This window comes from Mya arenaria, chromosome 8, assembly GCF_026914265.1.
Source record: "Mya arenaria isolate MELC-2E11 chromosome 8, ASM2691426v1".
NCBI lineage: Eukaryota > Metazoa > Mollusca > Bivalvia > Myida > Myidae > Mya > Mya arenaria.
The window spans coordinates 62,843,852-62,871,654 of NC_069129.1; the positions used below are offsets into that span (position 1 = coordinate 62,843,852).

Genomic DNA, 27,803 nt, shown 5'->3' on the forward strand with positions numbered 1-27,803 from the left:
GGCGATTTCTCTGGATTTACTCAATCAATAAGGCTGATTATCGTATTTGTCCCAGATATAATGAATATTTCACTTTCCGACCGAATTTGGTGATGATTAGACAATGGCTTCTAAAGCTATTGATGGGACAACAATTTTAGGTTATTTCAATATGTAAAGGGCGATAAAACTCGAGTGTCAAGAGTGATATGGTTGGTAAACTTGTCTGCGATCATTTGACCAAGGCTTGTATTCAGAAAGGATATTATTTGAAACCGCATATTACACGCTGCAAACGTACTTTGAAACAGACGCAAAAGTCTGATTACTGGACGAGATTAGATTACATACTTGATTTGAATAGTTGTAAATTCCTGCAGTGCGCATTGCTGCACATAAATTCAGCTTAACCAGAACGTTTTGTGTTAATCATTAGCAGGCCAAAGGGAAGTGAATTTAATGCACATTTGCATTAACATTTAAGCTATGCATTGTGCACATGTTATAGTGTCTTGCGTTGTCTTGACGAATATATTGGATTATGTGGACATAATCGGTAATACAATGGTGTTTTTAAATTTACGAATCAATACCTCATATTTCTAAGCAGTGATTCTATTTACCACGATAAAACGATTGATTAAAGTAAGTGATAAGAAAATTGTCATTAATTTAAAACATGTTTATTATATCTATTTGAAATATTGATTTACATGTAGAGAATGCAGTTGCAGTCTTCGTTTATTTTGATCGGATTAAACGTTATTAATTTACTTCCTTGTAAATGATTGTGCAAATTTGTACACGAGTAATTGGTGAATGCGAATGAAATAAAAATTAAATCCTTTAATTATTGATAAATCTGTATTTATTTATTTGTTAATGCATTTATTTGCTCACTAATATATGCAATACCCTTATCGTCGTATAATTCAGATACAGTCACTCGTATTTTCTTCAAAAGTGTCCTCGTACAGACGTAAGAAACCGTTTCGCTAAGACGAACACCCATTTTATCCTCGGCATCTGACGTCTGTAAGAGGATACTTTTGAAGAAAAAAACGTACTGTATCAATAATCGACAATTGACATCAATATAATTGTCAATATGCTTGGTTTTAGTTCTGTTGTGCATCATGTAAGTTATTTAGTCTTGATAGACATGAAATCAGACTAATGAACCTTAAAGGGGCTGAAACTGGTTTGAACAATGTTAATTCTTTAAACACGTATTTTAACATCCACAATAAATTCTAAAGCCGATAAGAAGATGTGAAAAAGAATGAAGTAACAAGTTCGTAATTATTTAAAGTGTTGTCGTAGAGCTTGTCTCGAAATTGGGGATAGTCATTTCTGACAGCAAAGTGTTATGAAAATCTTCCCTATGGATATTATTCTCGATTTAAGTACTTTCAATTTACAAGAAAATCGAACGCGTTAACCATTATACATACCAATTTAAAGGCGCCCAATAAAGGTTTAATACTACAAAAATGTCTTTTTTAATGCATGCTCATGTTTTACTTATTTGACTTAAATGATCAAAACAAAAACATGTGATTATTGCATAAAACAACTATAAGTGATATTTTGGCGCTTTTCAAACCGAGGAATTAGTTCTTTTAAATCAAAACAACCATTTATAATAGCAAATATTTTGGCATCTTGGCGGGTGCTAGAAGTGTCTGAGACTGGTATAAGCTGGAACTGGATGCGTCTGACAGTGTTGCACTTTCATTACTGTCAGTGAGCAATTTAATTTAAACCGAGACTGGTATAAGCGGGTGTTAGGGGAGTCTTACAGTATTGCATTTAACATAACTGTCATTGAGCAGCTTAAATTAAACCGATACTGGTATAAGCGGGAACTGGTTGCGTCTGACAGTGTTGCATTTTATTTACATTACTGTCAGTGAGCAGTTTAAATTAAACCGTTACTGGTATAAGCAGGTGCTAGAGGCATCTGACAAAGTTGCACTTTACATTACTGTCAGTGAGCAGTTTAAATTAAGCAGATACTGGTATAAGCAGGTGCTAGAGGCGTCTGACAAAGTTGCACTTAACATTACTGTCAGTGAGCAGTTTAAATTAAGCCGATACTGGTATAAGCAGGTGCTAGAGGCGTCTGACAAAGTTGCACTTAACATTACTGTCAGTGAGCAGTTTAAATTGAGCCGATACTGGTAAAAGCAGGTGCTAGAGGCGTCTGACAAAGTTGCACTTAACATTACTGTCAGTGAGCAGTTTAAATTAAGCCGATACTGGTATAAGCAGGTGCTAGAGGCGTCTGACAAAGTTGCACTTAACATTACTGTCAGTGAGCAGTTTAAATTAAGCCGATACTGGTATAAGCAGGTGCTAGAAACGTCTGACAAAGTTGCACTTTACATTACTGTCAGTGACCAGTTTAAATTAAGCCGATTCTGGTATAAGCAGGTGCTAGAAGCGTCTGACAAAGTTGCACTTTACATTACTGTCAGTGAGCAGTTTAAATTAAGCCGATACTGGTATAAGCAGGTGCTAGAGGCGTCTGATAATGTTGCATTTAACATTACTGTCAGTGAGCAGTTTAAATTAAGCCGATACTGGTATAAGCAGGTGCTAGAGGCGTCTGACAGTGTTGCACTTTCATTACTGTCAGTGAGCAATTTAAATTAAGCCGATACTGGTATAAGCAGGTGCTAGAGGCGTCTGACAAAGTTGCACTTTACATTACTGTCAGTGAGCAGTTTAAATTAAGCCGATACTGGTATAAGCGGGTGTTAGGGGAGTCTGACAGTGTTGAACTTAACATAACTGTCAGTGAGCAGTTTAAATTAAGCCGATACTGGTATAAGCAGGTGCTAGATGCGTCTGACAAAGTTGCAATTTTTTACATTACTGTCAGTGAGCAGTTTAAATTAAGGCGATACTGGTATAAGCAGGTGCTAGAGGCGTCTGACAAAGTTGCATTTAACATTAGTGTCAGTGAGCAGTTTAAATCAAACCAATACTGGTATAAGCAGGTGCTAGAGGCGTCTGATAATGTTGCATTTAACATAACTGTCAGTGAGCAGTTTAAATTAAGCCGATGCTGGTATAAGCAGGTGCTAGAGGCGTCTGACAAAGTTGCACTTTACATTTCTGTCAGTGAGCAGTTTAAATTAAACCGAGACTGGTATAAGCAGGTGCTAGAGGCGTCTGACAAAGTTGCAATTTACATTACTTTCAGTGAGCAGTTTAAATTAAGCCGATACTGGTATAAGCGGGTGTTAGGGGAGTCTGACAGTGTTGAACTTAACATAACTGTCAGTGAGCAGTTTAAATTAAGCCGATACTGGTATAAGCAGGTGCTAGAAGCGTCTGACAAAGTTGCAATTTTTTACATTACTGTCAGTGAGCAGTTTAAATTAAGCCGATACTGGTATAAGCAGGTGCTAGAGGCGTCTGACAAAGTTGCATTTAACATAACTGTCAGTGGGCAGTTTAAATTAAACCGAGACTTATATAAGCAGGAGCTAGAAGCGTCTGACAATGTTCCACATTACATTACTGTCAGTGAGGAGTTTAAATTAAACTGAGACTGATAGTGTAGTTTGTATTTCTGAACTATATCCTCATATGTATACACTATGTTTAGCAAGATAATTCATGACTAGAAAAAAGCATATACTTTCATTCGTATGCATGCGTAGAAACCCATGAAGAACAACCTAAAAATAATTGCATGACAAATATAACGTCTACTGGAGTCACCCGTATGTAAATTATTAAATAACGGTTTATAAAACAACTAAAAAGTTTATTTTTGATGTACACCATACAATTGCAAAATAGGGTGATTTATGTTGTTGAGATATTGTTATGATTACAGTATAATGGATGGGAAATGTCAAAGCTCTAAAGCATCAGCTTCATTTACCTCCGCTTGCGCCAGCACAGGCAGGTCACACAACGTGCAAAATAAATGCATCAGGCCTGGGAGAAATATTATCTTCACAGATCAGACTGAACACTGCTCGTTACAGTGTTATCGTTTTCTGCTTGCCGGTGTTATCTTAAATGTTGATCCCGGGGGTCATTTTTCAACGGACACCTTACTTTTATTTAATGACCCTTCGTTGCAAAAATGACCCTCGTTGAACAATGATAAGGGATGGCTTGCAGTACCAAACTAAGTCAAAGTTATAGTCATAAACTGATTTATTTGGTGTTTATACCACGCAATCCGATTCGCTATATCTATCTTAGATCCAGTTAAGCCAGGACATTTTTCAACGATATATGAGTCGATTAAAAAGGAGATAGTTTTAAGTGTAACGTATACCACATGCTGATTCTATATCCTCGCTTGGTCAAGAGACTCAAATAAATATGGAACATTAAGTCTAAATTGATCCGTTTTGTAGATAATACCTTAAACCCCCATTTTGCTTCGCTATATTATCTGATAAATTTGAGCCAACATACATGTTAAATTTTTGTAAGACACTAATTCGTGTGTGTACAAATTGTGTCCCTTTATTGAGAGTTATTCTAAATCTAGAATACACATCAACAATGTTTTACGCAACTATCGAACTAAACTGACTATTCATTTTCACAAATAATAAATGTTTAAGAGTGATCTTTTATCATCTTTTAACTACAGCAAAATAACACATAACAAACAGCGCTCCTACTGTAATTGAAGGTTTATACGAAAAAGGTACCAACAGTTACCAGACTTTTCCGACTAGTATCAGCAGAGATATGACCATATACTGGGTCAATTTTCAAAACACGCATTAATGCGTGCAGACCATGAAGAGCCAAAAAACATTGCAGAAAAAGAGGTTTATATATTTTTCTGCAATTATTAATGCACCAGTCAGTTGTAACCACCTCAACCAGGTCCAGGGAATAGCGGGGACTTTGACTTTCGGTCCAGCCAATCCTTGGTAAAATCCTCCCTATGCGGGGACAAACTGCTGGTAAAAACCACGCCAAATGCCCCCGCACTCCGGGGTACCCAGGTAAAGCCCAGTCTCAGCTATTTTCGAAGCGAAAGCAAGACCACCGCATTCACTCGGCACTGCAGGGCCACCTGAAAGGTAAGAACACGGCCCATTTCCCCCGCTATTTTCGGTATACGCCCCGACCTGGGTGAGGGGCGTGGTTACAATTGACTGGTGCATAAACGTTACTTGTATTTGTTTTGAAGGCAAACGCCGTGAAAAGATATTATTCAGCTAGCTCTATTTTTACAGAGTAGCGAAATAAATATAGGATAACTGTGGTCGATTGGTACGTGCTTTACCCCGGTTGTACAATCCCCCGCCCATATTAATGTTCTCAAACCGCGGTCACATTGGTATTATACATACAAAACAACCAGTGGTGGCTATGAAACCGGGTCGCATTCCGTATATCCCAGGTCGGTGGATAACTATGCGTTAAAACCGGTCTAGGAAGATATAGGTTTGAGCTAGGACTTGGCACTGCGTCGAAAGAACCTCGCCGGTAAGACTGCAGAAGTCGATCTAAATTTAAATTGACACTCTTATTCAAAATCAATACATACACATGTATAAAAAACATCAATTTTGAGTGATAAACCTTAAACTACTTGCTAAATAATGCATTTATGTAAAAAAAATATTAATTACTGATAACATGATTGTAACTGTGTATTTAATAGCTAAAAATTCACAAAAATATTAAAGGACTGGTGAGTGCTTAAAGATTTACTGTGATCTACTATCGTCTCAAAAGTTAAAAAACGTGTTTCTGCACCTTTCTTTCAAAATAAACACAGTATCCTTCATAAAAAAAATTGTTTTCGACGTATATTCATCCTTTTAGGTGTATTAAAACAATTGTACTAATTGTGGGAAATTTTATTTGGAAGGAAGAGTGCATCTTTAACAGATAAAAATGTTATGTTGAAATATTGTCATTGCCAATGTTTAATGTGATAAAATTACCTTAGGTCAATATTTAACATTGTCAAAATTTGATGTATTACCTGCGCAGGTTTGCCTCGCCGGTATTCCGGATGTAAATAACGTCCTACCAGTAAGCGAACTTGACATGAAATTATTATGATTGAAACGTGGTTGTGCATGAAGGCTTAAGATAATCATTTATTTCATCATTTTTTATTACAAACGTCACACTTGTTCATTGTTAAATTATGCAATGCAACGTTTGAAACGAAACAATAATGACATTAATTATTCTGTATACATGTTTTCGAAAAAAGGATTTTGCAAAACTGCAAACCTTATATTATCGATTAATTAACAATAGATAAAGCAACCCTAATAGTATCATACACCTAAAAAAATTCAACTGTTAAAAAAGTTTGATGTTCTTTTCACACTTTTTATTTCTTCAATACATATTGAAGACATACTACATCTATGATAGTGTTCAATTTCTGCGATTCTGCATTTCTGTTGATCGTTAAAATTGGACTCTAACTTCTTTGGCGTTTTTGGTACATTGTGGGAATATATCTACGTAAAAGTTATGCACAGAAAATTTGAAAAAAATCCTCGATAGTCATTTGAAAACACCAATACTGTATTGTTCGTGCCAAAATTTAGACTCTATCTATGTTTTGATAGGAACACATGCCACGTTCTTAACTTCTGGAATTCAATGATTAACTACAGGCACGATGGCTATCTCGCTGATGATTAATTGGAATGATATAATATCCAAGCCGACCTTTCTTCTGCATTTTATCTTATCTTGCGTTTGTAAACAGTATGTTAAGTGTTCATAAGAAGTTGCTTTAACTCGAATGAGCACCTCTGTCTGTCTTATTGAAGGGTTTATACGCTTAATGAAATTGTAGCCATTTAAAAGTGCATGTAAGCAAACAGTGATTATTAACGAGCATACAACATAGCACGTGTAAACAGTTTTCTTTAACGTTACCGACTTTTGAAACCTTTAAAAAGTTAAAATCGCAAACAAAGTTTGCCGTGTTGTTAAAAAGAATCAAATATTGCAAAACTGTCCTCGCTGAGGATTAAAAGCAGACAGTTTTACCGCTCTTGTATTGTTCAACGACCGAGTTAATTTAATACCAGAAATGCAATGCAATTCAGTACACAATATTCGTTTAATTTGCAGTACAAGGCCTCCATTCAGAAATACAATCGTAACATTCAGTATACGTCAGAGGTTTGTTATTTGTATATATATTTTTTGGCATTAAACATGGATATGTACACCAGCAAAAACTAGTAAATGTTCAGCCAAAACATACAGAAATAAAATTTAATTTATATCATTAGCAATAAGAGGAAGGATACATACGCGACAGTTATATTAATATAAATACATAGACATATAAGGGATAGTTTCTTATCATTAACACAATATTGTAAAGTTAGAATAACACATACTTTAATTATAAAGGGATCAGCGTAGTTTTTCGCAAATTAAATGCCATATTTAATAAATTTAGTCAAACTAGATATATTCGCTTTCTTACAGTCTAACATAACAATTGTAAACCTTTCATCACTATTATGCACTCCAACATCGCACACAATATTCATGAAACAAATAAAAACCATTACTGAGTAATTAAAAGGAATTTGAAAACAATGACGCGTTTTGTCTTAAGTTATGACATTTTAACACTAGCTACGTGCGTTTGCATTCCTGGACACTATAGGTATAAAAGTCTTCTTGGAAACTATGCAAACATGAATGGTGACCAATACACCAATCGAAAGACAAAACAATGCATTCCTTTTTTGCGCTATGTCACTTTAACGAACTCTCGCGTATAACAAAAATATCGATAAGAAACTTACCTTGATTGACGATCAATCTAGCCAAAAAACTACTTGCGTTTGCATGTGTGGTCACGTGACTGTTTTTGTTCATCCATGGTGTCCAAATAAGATTTTCCACAATTAATACACGTATTTTAATATACCAATAAGAATGAATACACAACGAAAACAATTGTTCTAATGAAGGATACCGAGTTTAATTTGAAAGAAAGGTGCAAAAAACACAGTATTTCTAACTTATGAGACGATAGTAGATCACAGTTAATCTTTTATCTTTCACCAATCATTTAATGTTTTCGGTGTTCAGCTATCAAACACGCGGTCACAATCGTGTTATCAGTTATTAATATTTTCCATAAATGCATTATTCAGTAAGTAGTTTAAGGTTTATCACTCAAAATTATGATTGTTATATGTGTATGAAATGGTTTTGAATAAGAGTGTCACTTTAAGTAACGTTCTTACAGTTCATTATGCCCTTGCTGCACTTCGTTTTCAACAACATACACGCTCCGACAAAGACCCAATGAAATAGGTTCCAGGAAAAAATGCCAAATAAAAAAAAATGTTGTCTTTTTTTCAGCTGCTGAAGGCGACCCATGCCTCGACCCCACCACACGAGATTTAGGGTTCCTAAGAGAGCGGTTTGTAGGATACAAGGCGGGTGCAGACGAAGATGCAATATGTGACTACTACCTTGAAGAAGCGTGGTACAAAATGGAACAATATGTTGTGGCCTCAAGTGACCAAAGTTGCGGTACGGACTTTAATTGGTACCGCAAAGGTGAGTGTAATTTGCCATCCGTATTTGTATTTGACTGTATGTTTATCGGCGTTAACAGTACAAAAGACCAAAATGCCAACAAACAATACTTTTTTTGCAAGAACAGTTCGAAATAAAATTCATCGTAGAAATGAAGGCAAGTTGACTTATGTTGAGATGTCATTATTAGTTCTTTATTTTAATAAGTGCTTTAAAAGTCCATGTACTTGGTTTTAAGATTTCGTCAGAAATTTGGCCGATTGATTTTCTTTATTCTTAAACAATTTGCTTTACCTTTCCTTAAAAGTGTTGATAACACTCCTACTTTGACAGATCGTTTGAAACATATTTTTTTTCATTACTGATGTGGATAGTTTCACTATTATTATTTGTGGAATACTGGGTGTGTTTTTAGTAACACTATTTGTTGAAGCATTCGTATTTCTTTAGGAAACCTTCCTGAGACACCTAACGTTGTTGAAAACATAGTGTTGTGTCGAAATGGTTTGGACGGGCCTTGCGACATAACAAGGAATGGTCAAGCAATGCTCTGTCAAGATGGAACATACGTGTTCTTCCTGCCATACGTGCTCTCCTGCCCGGAGGCCTATTGCATCGGTAAGGGAACCAGAGCAGACATCTGTCTGTTATCTTGATAAACACATGTTGGTATACTAACACTCTGAGAGGGAGGTCTCAATATAGTGCAATTATTTTTATTTTCTATAGCTCAGGGGTCCTTGAATTGTACCAGATGATTCTTATGAAAACTGCTGATCCAGGAACTAGAGGGTGTTGTGAGTGCTTTATTCACAAAGCCATTGTAAATTGTATGTTGAACAGTCTCCACAGACCTGCTATGTCCAGACTTTGTATATTGTATGTTGATCGGTCACCACCACTCTGCCATGTTCAGCCTTTGTATATTGTGTGTAAAACAGCCACCACACTGCCATGCTCAGACTTTGTATATTGTTTGTTAAACGGTCACCACCACAATGCCATGTTCAGCCGTTGTATACTGTGTGTATAACGGCCACCACACTGCCATGTTCAGCCTTTGTATATTGTGTGTAAAACAGCCACCACACTGCCATGCTCAGCCTTTGTATATTATGTGAATAACGGTCACCACACTGCCATGTTCAGCCTTTGTATATTGTGTGCATAACGGTCACCACACTGCCATGTTCAGCCTTTGTATATTGTGTGTATAACGGCCACCACACTGCCATACTCAGCCTTTGTATATTGTGTGTATAACGGTCACCACCACACTGCTATGTTCAGCCTTTGTATATTGTGTGTATAACGGCCACCACACTGCCATGCTCAGCCTTTGTATATTGTGTGTATAACGGCCACCACACTGCCATGTTCAACCTTTGTATATTATGTGCATAACGGCAACCACACTGCCATGTTCAGCCTTTGTATATTGTGTGTATAACGGTCACCACACTGCCATGTTCAGCCTTTGTACATTGTGTGTATAACGGTCACCACACTGCCATGCTCAGCCTTTGTATATTGTGTGTATAACGGTCACCACACTGCCATGTTCAGCCTTTGTATATTGTGTGTATAACGGTCACCACCACACTGCCATGTTCAACCTTTGTATATAATGTGTATAACGGCCACAACACTGCCATGTTCAGCCTTTGTATATTGTGTGTATAACGGTCACCACACTGTCATGTTCAGCGTTTGTATATTGTGTGTATAACGGTCACCACCACACTGCCATGTTCAGCGTTTGTATATTGTGTGTATAACGGTCACCACCACACTGCCATGTTCAACCTTTGTATATTATGTGTATAACGGCCACCACACTGCCATGTTCAGCCTTTGTATATTGTGTGTATAACGGCCACCACACTGCCATGTTAATCCTTTGTATATTGTGTGTATAACGGTCACCACTGCACTGCCATGTTCAGCCTTTGTATACTGTGTGTATAACGGCCACCACACTGCCATGCTCATCCTTTGTATATTGTGTGTATAACGTCCACCAAACTGCCATGCTCAGCCTTTGTATATTGTGTGTATAACGGCCACCACACTGCCATGCTCAGCCTTTGTATATTGTGTATATAACGGCCACCACACTGCCATGCTCAGCCTTTGTATATTGTGTGTATAACGGTCACCACACTGCCATGTTCAGCCTTTGTATATTGTGTGTATAACGGTCACCACACTGCCATGCTCAGCCTTTGTATATTGTGTGTATAACGGTCACCACACTGCCATGTTCAGCCTTTGTATATTGTGTGTATAACGGTCACCACCACACTGCAATATTCAACCTTTGTATATTATGTGTATAACGGCCACCACACTGCCATGTTCAGCCTCTGTATATTGTGTGTATAACGGTCAACACACTGCCATGTTCAGCGTTTGTATATTGTGTGTATAACGGTCACCACCACACTGCCATGTTCAGCCTTTGTATATTGTGTGTATAACGGTCACCACCACACTGCCATGTTCAACCTTTGTATGTTATGTGTATAACGGCCACCGCACTGCCATGTTCAGCCTTTGTATATTGTGTGTATAACGGCCACCACACTGCCATGTTCATCCTTTGTATATTGTGTGTATAACGGTCACCACTGCACTGCCATGTTCAGCCTTTGTATATTGTGTGTATAACGGCCACCACACTGCCATGTCCATCCTTTGTATATTGAGTGTATTACGTCCACCAAACTGCCATGCTCAGCCTTTGTATATTGTGTGTATAACGGCCACCACACTGCCATGTTCAGCCTTTGTATATTGTGTGTATAACGGCCACCACACTGCCATGCTCAGCCTTTGTATATTGTGTATATAACGGCCACCACACTGCCATGCTCAGCCTTTGTATATAATGTGTATAACGGCCACCACACTGCCATGTTCAACCTTTGTATATTATGTGTATAACGGCCACCACACTGCCATGCTCAGCCTTTGTATATTGCGTGTATAACGGCCACCACACTGCCATGCTCAGCCTTTGTATATTGTGTGTATAACGGCCACCACACTGCCATGCTCAGCCTTTGTATAGTGTGTGTATATTAAACGGCCACCACACTGCCATGTTCAGCCTTTGTATATTGTGTGTATAACGGTCACTACCACACTGCCATGTTCAGCCTTTGTATATGTTATGTTAAACGGTCACCACCACACTGCCATGTTCAACCTTTGTATATTATGTGTATAACGGTCACCACCACACTGCCATGTCCATCCTTTGTATATGGTATGTTAAACGGTCACCACCACACTGCCATGTTCAACCTTTGTATATTATGTGTATAACGGTCACCACCACACTGCCATGTCCATCCTTTGTATATTGTATGTTAAACGGTCACCACACTGCCATGTTCAACCTTTGTATATTGTGTGTTTAACGGTTACCACCACACTGCCATGTTCAGCGTTTGTATATTGTGTGTATAACGGTCATCACCACACTGCCATGTTCAACCTTTGTATATTGTGTGTATAACGGTCACCTCCACACTGCCATGTTCATCCTTTGTATATTGTGTGTATAACGGTCACCACTGCACTGCCATGTTCAGCCTTTGTATACTGTGTGTATAACGGCCACCACACTGCCATGTCCATCCTTTGTATATTGTGTGTATAACGGTCACCACTGCACTAACATGTTCAGCCTTTGTATATTGTGTGTATAACGGTCACCACCACACTGCCATATTCAACCTTTGTATATTATGTGTATAACGTCCACCAAACTGCCATGTTCAGCCTTTGTATATTGTGTGTATAACGGCCACAACACTGCCATGTTCATCCTTTGTATATTGTGTGTATAACGGTCACCACTGCACTGCCATGTTCAGCCTTTGTATATTGTGTGTATAACGGCCACCACACTGCCATGTCCATCCTTTGTATATTGTGTGTATAACGTCCACCAAACTGCCATGCTCAGCCTTTGTATATTGTGTGTATAACGGCCACCACACTGCAATGCTCAGCCTTTGTATATTGTGTATATAACGGCCACCACACTGCCATGCTCAGCCTTTGTATATTGTGTGTATAACGGCCACCACACTGCCATGCTCAGCCTTTGTATAGTGTGTGTATAACGGCCACCACACTGCCATGTTCAGCCTTTGTATATTGTGTGTATAATGGTCACCACCACACTGCCATGTCCATCCTTTGTATATTGTATGTTAAACGGTCACCACCACACTGCCATGTTCAACCTTTGTATATTGTGTGTTAAACGGTTACCACCACACTGCCATGTCCATCCTTTGTATATTGTATGTTAAACGGTTACCACCACACTGCCATGTCCATCCTTTGTATATTGTATGTTAAACGGTCACCACTACACTGCCATGTCCATCCTTTGTATATTGTATATATAACGGTCACCACTACACTGCCATGTCCATCCTTTGTATATTGTATGTTAAACGGCCACCACTACACTGCCATGTCCATCCTTTGTATATTGTATATATAACGGTCACCACCACACTGCCATGCTCAGCCTTTGTATATTGTATGTTAAACGGACAACACCATACTGCCATATTCAGATTTTGCAGCTTTTTCATATTCTTTCCTATGCTTCCAAAAATCTCTTTTCAATTTCAAGGACTCAGATATTGTTAAGTATTGTGTTTAAGTTGACAACGTTGTTAATGGCATTATTGTTAAATTTCAAATAGGTGCAACTGTTCCAGCTGTGCATAATTTGTTTAGTTATATGAGGATATCATACATTGTTTCCGTTTTAAAGTTAAGAATGTTGGTACCTTGAACAAAGTTTTAAACAGTTTGGTCATTATGTCGTGGGTTGGTACTTTTTAAAGGAAACAAAATTCAATGTTTAACCTGTTTAAAATGTTAAAAGCGATTTCAAAATGTTTTAAAACTTTGTAAAATATATGCCTTCAGAACACCCAGTTGGGAAAGCCAAAACTGAAAAAGGTAAATTGTTTGGTATATTCATCTGATGTTATAACTTCAAGACGAATGCGTTAATTTTGGATAAGTTATATTCGAACATACATTTTTAAATGGTACAAAGCTTAAGCTTATCACCGGAACCATTTACCCGTGATTGTACGGTAGCTATAATATTTCCACATCTCTGAGAAGGGTTATGGATGTCAGTATATGTGTATTCAGTATTTTGTTTTACTTTTGACACAGACGGTGGCATAATCCCATCTATTACGTCCATAAACCCGAATATTGACGTCACAGTTGTTCCAAAAGGTGAAACACACGAGCTGGAGTTCCACTGTGACTTTCTACCTGTTCCCGATACGGAGTATTTTTATACTGTCCAGTATGCACGTACAACTGGTGACACATGGACCAACCAATTGCTGGAGACGCAACCAACTAAACATATAGATCAAAAAGGCTTTAGAGAAGAAACAAAACTTACAGAAACCCACCTTAAAACCAAGCAAATGGGGCTTGGAATTACCGTGAGGGTCTTTAAATATTTATTGTGTATGGGTTTTTTTCATTTAACGTTTATATACTTTTCAACTTGCTTTGGTTGTTCAAACAAATGATCTTTGATTATCGTTTTAGTTTGATTTTTTTCCGGTCCAATCACTCAAGTTATAGCAAAGTCAACGCACACTTTAAGAAACTACGTCAAGTGTGGAAACATTTCAATATAGTTTAGCTATAGCTAATTTTCCTCAGACGCTCCGAGATTTGCAATAAGGCTTAAAAAATCTTGGTTTCCACTAGTTTTTCTTCCCGACCCTGAACTTTGTTTTGATCGATATGTGGATGTTTTGCTAAATGACAAAATCATTTGAGTGAACATGTTAGAATTTGAACATATTATATTTTAAATATTTTGCAATGATGATTTTCCCTGATATTGGTCGGTTTGGTACAGAATCTCGGGTCTCACAAAATATAGATTTTATTAATACCTACATACCTTTTTTAGATGTTTGTTGGTTTTTGATATTCTATTCTATTAAATTTGAAAGAAAACATTTAGACAAATATAAGACGAATCGATCTTACAGACAATAATCAAGATTTAGTCAAAGTAAACCTGCTAATTCATTGAAGTGTTTGTCAGGCTTAGTGTCTTAAAATAGTTAAAATAGTTGGAATAGTTGGAATAGTTGAAATATTTGGAATAGTTGGAATATTTAGAATATTTGGAATAGTTGGAATAGTTGTAATATTTGGAATATTTGGAATAGTTGGAATAGTTGGAATATTTGGAATATTTAGAATAGTTGGAATAGTTGGAATAGTTGGAATATTTAGAATATTTGGAATATTTGGAATAGTTGGAATATTTGGAATATTTGGAATAGTTGGAATAGTTGGAATATTTGGAATAGTTGGAATAGTTGGAATATTTGGAATATTTGGAATAGTTGGAATATTTGGAATAGTTGGAATATTTGGAATAGTTGGAATAGTTGGAATATTTGGAATAGTTGGAATAGTTGGAATATTTGGAATAGTTGGAATAGTTGGAATATTTGGAATAGTTGGAATATTTGGAATATTTGGAATAGTTGGAATATTTGGAATGGTTGGAATAGTTGGAATATTTGGAATATTTGGAATAGTTGGAATATTTGGAATATTTGGAATAGTTGGAATAGTTGGAATAGTTGGAATATTTGGAATAGTTGGAATAGTTGGAATATTTGGAATAGTTGGAATATTTGGAATAGTTGGAATAGTTGGAATATTTGGAATAGTTGGAATAGTTGGAATAGTTGGAATATTTGGAATAGTTGGAATAGTTGGAATATTTGGAATAGTTGGAATAGTTGGAATATTTGGAATAGTTGGAATATTTGGAATAGTTGGAATAGTTGGAATAGTTGGAATAGTTGGATTATTTGGAATATTTGGAATAGTTGGAATATTTGGAATAGTTGGAATATTTGGAATAGTTGGAATAGTTGGAATATTTGGAATAGTTGGAATAGTTGGAATATTTGGAATAGTTGGAATATTTGGAATAGTTGGAATATTTGGAATAGTTGGAATAGTTGGAATATTTGGAATAGTTGGAATAGTTGAAATATTTGGAATAGTTGGAATAGTTGGAATAGTTGGATTATTTTATTTTTCAGATAGCTTGCTCAGTAACAGCAAGCCTCACGAAGATATCAGATCAAAGTGGCCCAAGAATAAGTCCAAACAAATTTATTGGAATCGAGGTAAGCTTTTGCAATATCAAATAAATGTAATAAATACGAGTCATCACTTTGTGAAAGGAAAGAAAAATACAAAGCTATCAAGAAAACTTAGTTAATTAATATATACTACATATGAATATTCCATGTATGCAACACTGATTATATGTTAACAGTAGCCTCGGTTAACTCAATAACAGTCATATGTAGGGTCGATTTAGTAAACCCATTTCATATGTTGATTACTTTTTAATGTGAGAAGGGCGTTGAAGGAAAATACGTGTGAATCTGGTTAAACGGGGTTTAAACTATCAAATATGTGATGCCTCCAAAATAAAGATACACTTTCTGATAAACAAATCATTAAGAGCCCTCCACAGTGCAAAACACTTTTTAAGTAACAAACTGTTTACGGTATGTTAACTTTAATATGATGCTATTACATACGGTATATGGTATGTTAACCCTCATATAATGTTATAACATACGATATGTGGTATGTTAACCCTCATATGATGTTATAACATACGATATGTGGTATGTTAGCCCTCATATGATGTTATAACATACTATATGTGGTAAGTTAACCCTCATATGATGTTATAATATACGATATGTGGTATGTTAACCCTCATATGATGTTATAACATACGGTATACGGTATACGGTATGTTAACCCTCCTATGATGTTATAACATACGGTATACGGTATGTTAACCCTCCTTTGATGTTATAACATACGGTATACGGTATGTTAACCCTCCTATGATGTTATAACATACGGTATACGGTATGTTAACCCTCATATGATGTTATTACATACGGTAAACGGTATGTTAACCCTCCTATGATGTTATTGCATACGGTATACGGTATGTTAACCCTCCTATGATGTTATTACATACGGTATACGGTATGTTAACCCTCATATGATGTTATTACATACGGTATACGGTATGTTAACCCTCATATGATGTTATTACATACGGTATACGGTATGTTAACCCTCATATGATGTTATTACATACGGTATATGATATGTTGACCCTCATATGATGTTATAACATACGATATACGGTATGTTAACCCTCATATGATGTTATTACATACGGTATATGATATGTTGACCCTCATATGATGTTATAACATACGATATGTGGTATGTTGACCCTCCTATGATGCTAATACATATGGTATATGATATGTTGACCCTCCTATGATGCTACAACATACGGTATATGGTATGCTGGCCCTCATATGATGTTATTACATACGGTATATGGTATGTTGACCCTCATATGATGCTATAACATAAGGTATATGGTATGCTGGCCCTCATATGATGTTATTACATACGGTGTATGGTATGGTGACCCTCATATGATGCTATAACATACGGTATATGGTATGCTGGCCCTCATATGATGCTACAACATACGGTTTATGGTATGTTGACCCTCATATGATGTTATTACATACGGTGTATGGTATGTTAACCCTCATATGATGCTATAACATACGGTATACCGTGTGTTAACTTTAATATGATGCTATAACATTCGGAATAAGGTATGCTGACACTCATATAATGCTATAACATACAGTGTATGGTATGTTGACCCGCATATTATGCTATATCATACGGTATACGGTGTGTTAACTTTAATATGATGCTATAACATACAGTCTATGGCATGTTAACCCTCATATGATGTTATTACATACGGTATATGGTATGCTGACCCTCATATGCTGCTACAACATACGGTATTTGATATGTTGACCCTCATATGATGCTATAACATACGGTATATGGTATGTTGACCCTCATATGATGCTATAACATACGGTATATGGTATGTTGACCCTCATATGATGCTATAACATACGGTATATGGTATGTTTACTTTAGTATGATGCTATAACATACGGTAGATGGTATGTTTACTTTATATGATGTTATAACATACCCTATTTTACCCTTTAATGTTTTCATAAACATACGGTATATGATATGTTAACCCTAGTATTATTTTATTAACATACGGTCGTGGTCCGTGGCGTCCTACATATCATACAGTTTGTCTATTTTGCACAACGAAACAAATGCAATGCGATTATCACCTTTTATCGTATATACTCGCACTTTGTTATCACTCAGTTACGAGGACTTTTCTCGATAGTGTGTAAATTGTTGACCAGCGAACCGTGAGCTTGCCGAATAATGATGTCTTTTGGTCGCGTTTATAAGTTACGGATATTCAGAAACCGTTGCAAGTATAAATCTTTGCATTGCAGCATGTAAACAAAACGTCACATATAACGCTTAACGATCAACAAACTGCAACGATATATCTGCGGCACACAGTTCCTTTTGGTTGCAGAGGCGACTCCGCATGTTTTCTGGACATCATTGTCTTTATTCCAAGAGAAAAGGGAATAGATACGTGTCATACTTCCGATATTGGTCAACTTGAAGGCGACCGTAATAAGTGCGGAACGAGACTTATGAGCAATAAAGTCGACGAGCTAACTCCCATTACAGTAGAATGTCTACAGGGTGGAAACAGATTAAAAGAAAGTCAAGAAATGCATATATACCTACGGACCCACGATTCCTATCCGATTCACCCGTTCTTTGCCAACTACGCGTTGGAGCCCATTAAGGTAAGATAGATATCAAAATCTTAAGCCCTGTATGAGCAGGGTATTGATTTAAAACAACAGCAACTAATTAATACATGTAATAGCACACTTCCGGCAGAAAGCATTAATAACACTAGGTAAAATTGGGTGCAATTTAAGTTTCATGTATGACCATTGACCACATACCGTGTCGATCAGCGTTCTTGCGTTAAAATATACGGGCTGATTCAAGGTTTCACGCGTATTATCTCGCGAGAATCCGCATATTATTTGATGACGTCCCGCTGAGCAAATTTTTGTAACAACCTTATAAAAAATACTTACATGAAATGTATAAAAATATTAATGCACTGCCGTTTATGTAAAAGAATTGGGGATTTTGTTAGGAAGGAAACATTTTTGTACGTTCCTATACAAAACGAGGTTTATTTCAGGTACATCTTCATACTGACAGAACTTTTCTGACCGACAAAGATTGCTACTCGTACAACGACCCCCACATGAAATCGTTTGATGGATTGTATGTATATCTCTCTATATATATTGTTTTTGACTTTTGGACTGAAAGTCTAATCTCATGACGAACACGCTTTGCAACGCCTTTAATGATTTTCGAGTCAGCTCAAATATGAACCACTTGTAAATGTATAAAAACACAATTAAATAAACAGGGACAAAAGTCGAAGATTTAAAAATAAACCCTATCATTTTTATAACACAAATTGTTCGGTAATTTGGCTTCGTTTGAAATTGTTATGTGCCATACAAAGGTTCTATCATGTCATACAGTAGTGTGCATATGTCGCTTTCACTTTGTTTTACATCACACTTATAAACATATTCAACTTTTTGCAGACGTTATGAAAATCAAAATCCTGGCACGTTCATCTTTTACAGACATACAGAAAGACCCCAAGAGGTAAGTTCCGTGACTGTTGATGTATTATGGGCAACAATTCGGTTCCTCGTTGATGGGAAATAAGTCGGTTCCTTGTTCATTCGGAGAATTAAGAATCGTGTTGCTTTTCGATTTCGGTGGATGTTAAAAGCCACTAGATAAAATATAAGAATAAATATAATATATTCAATCAAGAATTAAGCTATTATTCGCGAAAGAAATTAGACATTTTGATGTTTGCATGCTACTTCAAGGCATATAATGTATGTTATTCCATTTCAAGAATTAAGCTATTATTCGCTAAAGAAATTAGACATTTTGATGTTTGCATGCTACTTCAAGGCATATAATGTATGTTATTCCATTTCACTTCAGGTTCAAATTAAAACTAAACGGTGTTGGGGTCATTCAGGACCATTCTGTAACTGTGGTGTTGCCGTCAGGGCTGGCAGGGACGTCTACGTAGTTGATATGTGCGACGGGCAACCGGATTCTGGAAGATTCAGGGAGTGCAAGGACAAAGTTATATTTACTAAACTTGTCAAATTACCGGGCTCGAATAGTGAGGTACATATGAACTATGATTTTATACGTATTTAGCGACATCGTGACTGTTCAAATCATTATCCATTATCCGTCGTTATGGACAGTCTATGAGTTTTTGTATTTCCTTCAATTTAGCTTGGACGAGACTAGATACAATCTAACTTGATGTACACTTATCATATTTTTGAATGATTCAAATGATTAAGTTCATGTTGCCAAGTGCAATCATAATTACGAAAAATTGTGAAAACATCAGTCTTGGTTTCATTAAGACTGTGTTCTTTAATTGGATTGATTGAGTCTGTATCAGCAATAGTATGAGTTGTATTCTTTATTCAAATATCACCGAAACCAAATACTAGATTACAAGAAAATATATTTAGATTATGGCGAAAAGAAACCGTAGACACCAGTTTACACATATTTCTTTTCCTACTTGTAATACTTATAGCCATGGCTTTAATTAGGCTGCTTCGCTGTTGAAGTAGTTGTATCACATGAAATTAGTCATTCCATCAAAAAGCCCAATAAAATTCCAACTTTACACATAATTATTGTACTATTTTATTGTTATAACATTTCTATTATGCTCAATAATTTGTAATACGTCTTTGTTTCTCAAACCAAAAATAGCCACGAGAGTAACTTATTATAAGTTAGTATAACTTTCCTCACAGTTGTTGTAAAATATTTAATGTTCAAACTTACCAAAATTTGAACTGTTTTGGATTATTTTTATATTCTGATGGCATGAAACGATCAAAACGCCAAAGCCATCTTGCATGGGTGTTCTCCTTTTCTTTAAAAGAATCGCATCATTTGTAAGTTTAGAGTTGACAGAATAAAAAAAGGTGTTTTTTTTGCAAAATACAAAAAAAATGTTTGCGTATTGCCAAGAAGAAAAGATAACTGGCTGATATTTTTTGCAGATCATAATGCCAACTGGTACAAAAGTGGTCATCTCCTTTCAACACGTTTTGCTGAATGTAAGAATTTATCCCTCTATTGCTGATCATATGTTGAGCGAAGGACTCTGTGGAAATTTTGATGGAACGACGCAAAATGACAGAGCGCATCGCAAGAGTTCCACAGCCTCAGATCCTAATCTAAGTTGGATGTAATTGCTTGATTTTTTCTAAATAAACAAACACCATGTCGGCCACGAGCAAGCTAAAAGTAATTTAGCAGCGCTTCAAGAAATAATTTGAATTCACATACCATTTCTACGCATTATTTGGGTCTGAATAAAAGCAACACGTTTCCTACTCAATTATACGGAAATATACAAGAACTCTGGCTTTATACAGTATGGATTAAAGGGACTCGCTAAAATAATGTCGGCAACGATTTCATTGAAATTTAGTCTTTTTTTCCTATGAACAAACACAAATAAGTAACTGCCGGATACTCTTTTAAACACTATTTTGCTAATCCAAGCATAAACTCATTACATTTTCAATAGCGGTATTAATGCATATTCACAGTTTTAAAAATATTTTAACAACTGAACTTTTTTGGGGGGCCTTTAATGATGTTTTATCATTGAAAAGAGCATTTTTTTCATATTTTACAAGCACTAATTTGTTTTCTGTCCCACTCTGAAAGGCTAATGAGTCTCTTTGTAGTTTGGTTTATCCTTTGAGAATTCTTATACTGTGTTAAGTTTTGTTATCTTGTCATTCAGAGTCAATTCGGATGAAGATCTTTTTAATGAAGGCAATGACGAAACATTAGCAGCATGGACTGAGAAACAAAAGCTATGCACGTGTAAGGATAGATTTGGTGGAAATGGACCATCACCGTTTGTTACGTGCTCTGCTGATACCACAAAGATTTGTAATTTTAAGCCAAACACTAATAGCAGATGTTCATCAATTTCAAAACGAAGGAAAAGAGACGGCAGCATTCACCACAAGATGGAAATGGACTTTTACCGAAGCGTCAAAACAGCATTTGTTTCTAAACGTCCAAGAGTGGAAAGAGATTGGCCAAGAAGCATGGTAAAGGTAAATGACCAAAAACGATTTGTTAAAAAGAAACAATATTAAATTATATGTATGCTATTACTTTCTCAAACGCCAGCCATAATGGTAGCTCAATATATTCGGTCATTGCACAAAAAAGATCCGATAAAGTGAGCTTTATCCGGTCAAATCCATTTTATGTAGTTTCCATTAATTTTAAACAGTGAAAAAACGGTACTTGGCAATGGTAATTTCAGAGAGCTAGACAGTACGCAGTAAAACCATATAAAACTCTATCAAGCATTGATTTCGCTTGCCCAGTGAGTGGTCTTCCTTAAAGAGAATACTTGTTTAACCCCATATTTGATTGAAATGTTTAATTCGATATTTCGAACATATGTGACAGGATAATTACAATAAAAGGAAACCACCCCGTTAATGGGAAAACGTTAATCTGGATCGGCTTCGGAATTGATCGGGTAAACCAAATACGAACCCAGCAATTTCTACGCCTTACAAGATAAACTTTTCCAATCCACGATGCTAATCCGTTATTAAAAATACATATAATTTCAGTTGTTTTCATTGGTATAATTTTTGTAGCTAGCAAAACATACAAAATATTTACATCATCTGTTTACAGAGATCAGCTGATGAACCATACAATAATGTTACGGCGTTTGAAGATTGTATGAAAATCATAAATACAACGGCGTTCCAAAAATGCAAGGATATCCCTAGCCTTAACTTTGATTCGATCATCAGCGACTGCGTCCTGGATGCTATTGTAAGTATGTTGTTGATAACGTTACAAAATTGATTCCTTCTTTATTAAAATCAAAATCAATACATACACATGTATAACATAAAACATAAATTTTGGGCGGTAAACCTTTATCTACCTACTAAATAATGCATTTATGGAAAATATTAAATACTGATAACAGGATTGTAACCGTGTATATAAAAGCTGAAAACCCAAACATATTAAAGGTTTGGTGAATGCTAAAATATTTACTGTGATCTACTACCGTCTCAGGTAGATACACCATGGTTCCTGCACCTTTCTTTAAAACTAAATTCGGTATCCTTTATAAGAACCATTTTGTTCGACACTTATTCATCTTTGCTGGTACAGCAAAACATTTGAATTTATTGTGGTAAATTTTATTTGGGAGTACGAGTGCATCTTTAATAAGAGCTCGGTATTCAGTAATTATTTAAAGGTTTAAGAATAGATCTTACTGTGATCATCTAGATAATCCAACTATTATAAACTGGATATATTATTATACAATTGACACTATAGAAGCATGTCGAGTATTAAGAAAAATATACGAAGAATTTGTTCTGATGAGACATGAAAAACAAAACAATATACATTTTATATCTTTTGTGCATCATCATTTCATATATATATATATATATATATATATATATATGTGTGTGTGTGTGTGTGTGTGTGTGTGTGTGTGTGTGTGTGTGTGTGTGCTATTTATGCATATATGTGTAGTGACACAGCTGCTCATGCATGGATGCTTTGTGTCATGTTTTTTGGCCAGTAGCCTTTCACTCCCAATGAAACAGTTGACCGGACTTTAATCGCAAGGTAAAGTCCAAACAGACGCTGAACGTGATGCACAAAACGCAACAAACACCACAGAGAGACTACATATGCATCAAAACACCTTTATCATTTTAAGGTTGCGGGTAACCTCCTGGAAACGGACAACTTAACACGAGTTCACTTGAATTTAAACTAGTGTATATGCCCATCATCTTTCTTGTCCCAAGATTTATCAACATTACTAAAACCAAACAAATACGCCCAATCGGAGTCAGTATGAAATTGTATACAAATAAAAAGAAGCATACAAAGACATATTTACTAAATGCATGTAGCTCGTCTATGAGTTCATACAGTTTCATAATGATGATTGTATACAAACCTAGAGATAAAACAAAGTAAACATACACAAAATAAATAAATATATATGTTTTGATGTTCTTGCTAAATGTCAAAACGAAATTATCCCAAACACTTACAAAATAACTATTTCATTTTAGAATATTTCTGAATTTATGATACGATTTATTTTTATGTTTCATTCAAAGGCTTCTAATTCTATGGATTGGACAGCACAACATTTGGAATCTATCAAAACAAAATGCGTTCACGAAGTAAAAGCTGAACAACTTCCTCCTCCAGAGGCATTAGAAGGGGTGACAATTGAGATAAACGGCGTAGAGTATTCAAATATAACTGAAGAAAATGTTACATTGCCAGTAACACAAGAGTTCAGTCCGGTCATACTGGAAGAAATTGAGAATGTTGTTTGCACCAATGAGTGTAGCGAACGAGGAGTATGTGTAAATGGTAAACTTGTAGTCGAAACTTGTGAAAAAAAATCAATTAAACAGTATATGATATAAGAAAATACATACTTAAAGTAACAAAAAATATATATATATATATTCGAACATATTTCAATGCTTATATAATGCACCTTAAACTGTTTCTATATGCATAAAAAGCGAACACGTTCAATGATCAGTAAGAAACGTGAGGCATGTAATTGACATATTTTTTCTCTTGAAGGGACTTGTGTGTGCAACAAGCCTTATATTGGCGAAGATTGCTCCGTCGATTCAACTTCACCACCGGAAATGCTTGGAATTCCTGACGAAGGAATTTGTGATTTACAAGTTAGGGCTTGTAAAAGGGTCTACGTCATTGCTAGACACCTAGTTGACACGAGCAACTTGACGTGTATTTTGACTCCTTTTGTGGTATGTTGTTTATATCGAATATCTTGTAAAAAAAACAGTTCTGACGTTCGAGTAAAGCTAAATTAATTTGAAAAACAATTCTTCTTTTCTAAAAGAAATTAACCTTGTATAACAATAAGTGCTCAACCGTTACTGGAAACATACTTATTTGTAACTCATTAGGTTACCACAGATGCGAAAAATGTTACGGTATTTGAGCAAGTTGTGGTACCAGCGGAGCTTGAAACCTTCTTAGAAGCCTCTTGTGAACTCCCAGAGGTCCGAGTGAAACGATCTACCATTTTTTTGCCGAATGATGTTATTGCAACAGGATATTTAGTAGCCCTTTCTAACGATGGCGTCACATTTTCGGAAGAAGACACGTTAGCTTTATTTGACTCGGATTGTGTTGAATGTGAAAAGGTCAAAGGAGATCTTTTCTGTCGACGAAAGGTATTGTTTAGTTAAATTATTACTAAAAAATAAATTTACATAGGCTAATTAAGTTTAATTAACAGTTTGGTAATTTCAGTTACTTTTACATGTTCTGGGACAATATGATATGATTCGTGTGTACTATCATTTAATCAGATTTAATAGTAGGGTCATTATTTCGTCGATACATCATGCCGAATCAACACCTGACGTCGTGATTGGCAATCGACGCCAGCTATGTTTCGCCATTTAAGCAATTTTACGAAATCTATTCATACCCCTATTTGGAATCCTCTCGTTAATTTGTGGTTTTGACGAAAACCTAGATAGAAAATACAATGAATATGTACACAGTACTCTAGTTGGCATATCATTTGCATTTCATTTATTTTACCCCCCCCCCCCCCAAATAAAGTAAGTAATTTGACATCAATAAGCTATTGTGACAGCATATGATAAAACATATCATTGACTAAAGATTCATAGAAAATGTGCTGAATTTTTGGAAAAATTGCAGAATCCATGGATGTACGTAAACCCATCTACTAGTTTTTTGCGTTAGGGACCTTTTCACTGCCATAACTTAACTTGAGCAAGCATCGACAATCTAAATTGATAAATGAAAACGATATTTGTTTTCCTCATACAGCCAGGGTTTTGCGTAACCAATAGTCAATGCTATCAACACAATGAGACAATCGACTGCCTCAGATGTACCGGACAACCTGATGAGATTTTATCTTGGCAACCAGGTTGGAATATTTTCTTTCGTTACATTTAGTCAAAATGCTTAACTTAAAAGTGTTATAATCTTAAAAATAGATTTCGCTCTGAATCAATTATTCATTAATAAAGATTGTATGATGCATGTGAAGTCTGACGTTGTTGCTTTGTTGTGTGTCTCCGGATTAGTGTTTTTTGAGAGCTTTTCCTTGTATTTCGAAACACTGTATTCGTTTGTTGTATACTACCGGCTTGCCATTCTTATTTCATTTATATTATTCATATTAATCTTATTTGGATAATGGATCAAAAACAGATTGTGAAGAAACTGAGGCAACCGAAAAAACTGAAGAAACTGAGACAACCGAAAAAAACGAAGGAACTGAGACAACCGAAAAAAACGAAGGAACTGAGACAACCGAAAAAACTGAGGAAACTGAGACAACCGAAAAAACTGAAGAAACTGACAAAAGAAAGATAAATGTAGACGGGGAAGATAAAAAGACTTGGTTGATACCTGCAATTCTGACGCCAATTATTGTCTTTGGTATTGTGGTGGTTGTGCTCATAGTCCGCTTTAAGTAAGTGCAAACTTTTAGATAGACAATTTATTGAAATGGATGAAACACTGTTTGTTTTTCATGATTGTGTGTCGGGTTTTCCTCGGCGTCTTGACGGGATAACCATATTTGCTAGTTGAATTATTGACAAGAAACTCATTATCATTATACAAGTATTAGTGGAAATCACCGAACGTACATATTTACATGCGAGTTGGAACTTAAATGTGTCAATGAATATTTTTGCAATTTCAGAACCAAAAAAGAATCATTCAACTTTGCCCCCGTTGAAATGAATCCAATTGATGAATGAACCGCGATGATCTTAATAGCTTATTTGTGTTTCATCAGAGTTCGTACCAGTAATAGTGACGTACACTTCTTTACAGTGTGAAATTTTTTATTGACATTATTATATTTTATATTGATTGAACTGATTTCAAACATCAAACTGTCAATGGAAGAGATATAACTCATTGTCACTCTTCTTCAATATTATTTTGTATAGGTGTACATTATAAAAAGTTGCGGGGTTAGTAGTTGACCCGAAATGGGATATACGGGGCAAAGGAAACCATATCGGGTGAGAGCGAAGCTATGATCCTGAATATGGCCTTCTGTGCCCCGTAAATACAACTTGTTTACATTGTATAATATATTGGAAATGTTTCATGTATTCATCGAAATCGGAAAATAGACGCCATTTTGATGATATAAAGATTGGTGAGCCAATATGGAACACTATGGGGGTCACCGCATGACCAGTCCTGGACCAAAAGCTTTGTGTCATTCAGAGGCGTGAAATAACTAATGACTGTTCGAATGACACTGTATCAACATGATCCATTTGAAGAGAATACATCGAACGCCAATGATGTTCTCTGTATAACAGACAAATAATCTACATGCAAAGCAAATTTTAAAGAATGTATAATGCTCCGGTCTGATGTGATTTTCTCAAATATGTGTAGCGTAGTTTTAAATTTACTTTTACCTATTTTGAAGGACCAATACATCAACCCCGCTCAAAGTCAGTTTTAGTAATGTTGTATGTCATTTGCAAACACAGTGCTTTGTTGTAAATTTACTTGAAATGAGATACATGTAATCAGCCATACTTTCAAAAAGTTAGAATCTCAAAGAAAAGGATTTGCACAGTTGATTGGTGAAAACATTGAATACCTGCAAACCAATTATGTTTTTATATTAAAAAAAGACGCCGGAGGTTTGCTTGGTTTTTATCAAACGAAAATGCTGTTGTTTTTTTTGGTTTCAATGACGCTTCTATGGATATGGACCTTTAAAATGGAAATGATGAATTGAAATGAAACGCAAGGAACATAATCATTATGACTTCGCCTTGCGTTATATACAAAAGCTGAGATTAATACGTAATTAACTTTTTTGTTTTGCAAACGAAGGAACATATATGCACCAGTCTCGCATTTACAACCTATTATCACGCTCATACGTTCAAATAGTGTATATGTTTGCTTTTATCAACGTTGTTGCACTAATAAAAAGTAAACGCAGA

At 35.8% G+C, this 27,803-nt stretch overlaps 1 protein-coding gene across 2 annotated transcripts; it reads left to right on the forward strand.

Moving 5' to 3' along the window:
* Positions 1–236: 236 nt before the first annotated feature.
* LOC128244982 (uncharacterized) lies at positions 237–27,803 on the forward strand. 2 transcript variants are annotated; one of them, XM_052963161.1, is made up of 19 exons: positions 237–535; positions 8,341–8,541; positions 8,971–9,138; positions 13,483–13,515; positions 13,741–14,024; positions 15,666–15,752; positions 18,027–18,395; positions 18,809–18,894; positions 19,230–19,293; positions 19,648–19,839; positions 20,748–20,935; positions 21,503–21,824; positions 22,426–22,569; positions 23,898–24,159; positions 24,382–24,572; positions 24,735–25,004; positions 25,636–25,738; positions 26,020–26,290; positions 26,525–27,803. In XM_052963161.1, the coding sequence occupies exons 1-19, from the start codon at positions 466–468 to the stop codon at positions 26,580–26,582; spliced, it is 3,363 nt and encodes a 1,120-aa protein (XP_052819121.1). In that variant the 5' UTR covers positions 237–465; the 3' UTR covers positions 26,583–27,803. The 2 variants fall into 2 exon arrangements, with proteins under 2 accessions (XP_052819121.1, XP_052819122.1); XM_052963162.1 differs by having other exon boundaries at positions 238–535; positions 26,026–26,290.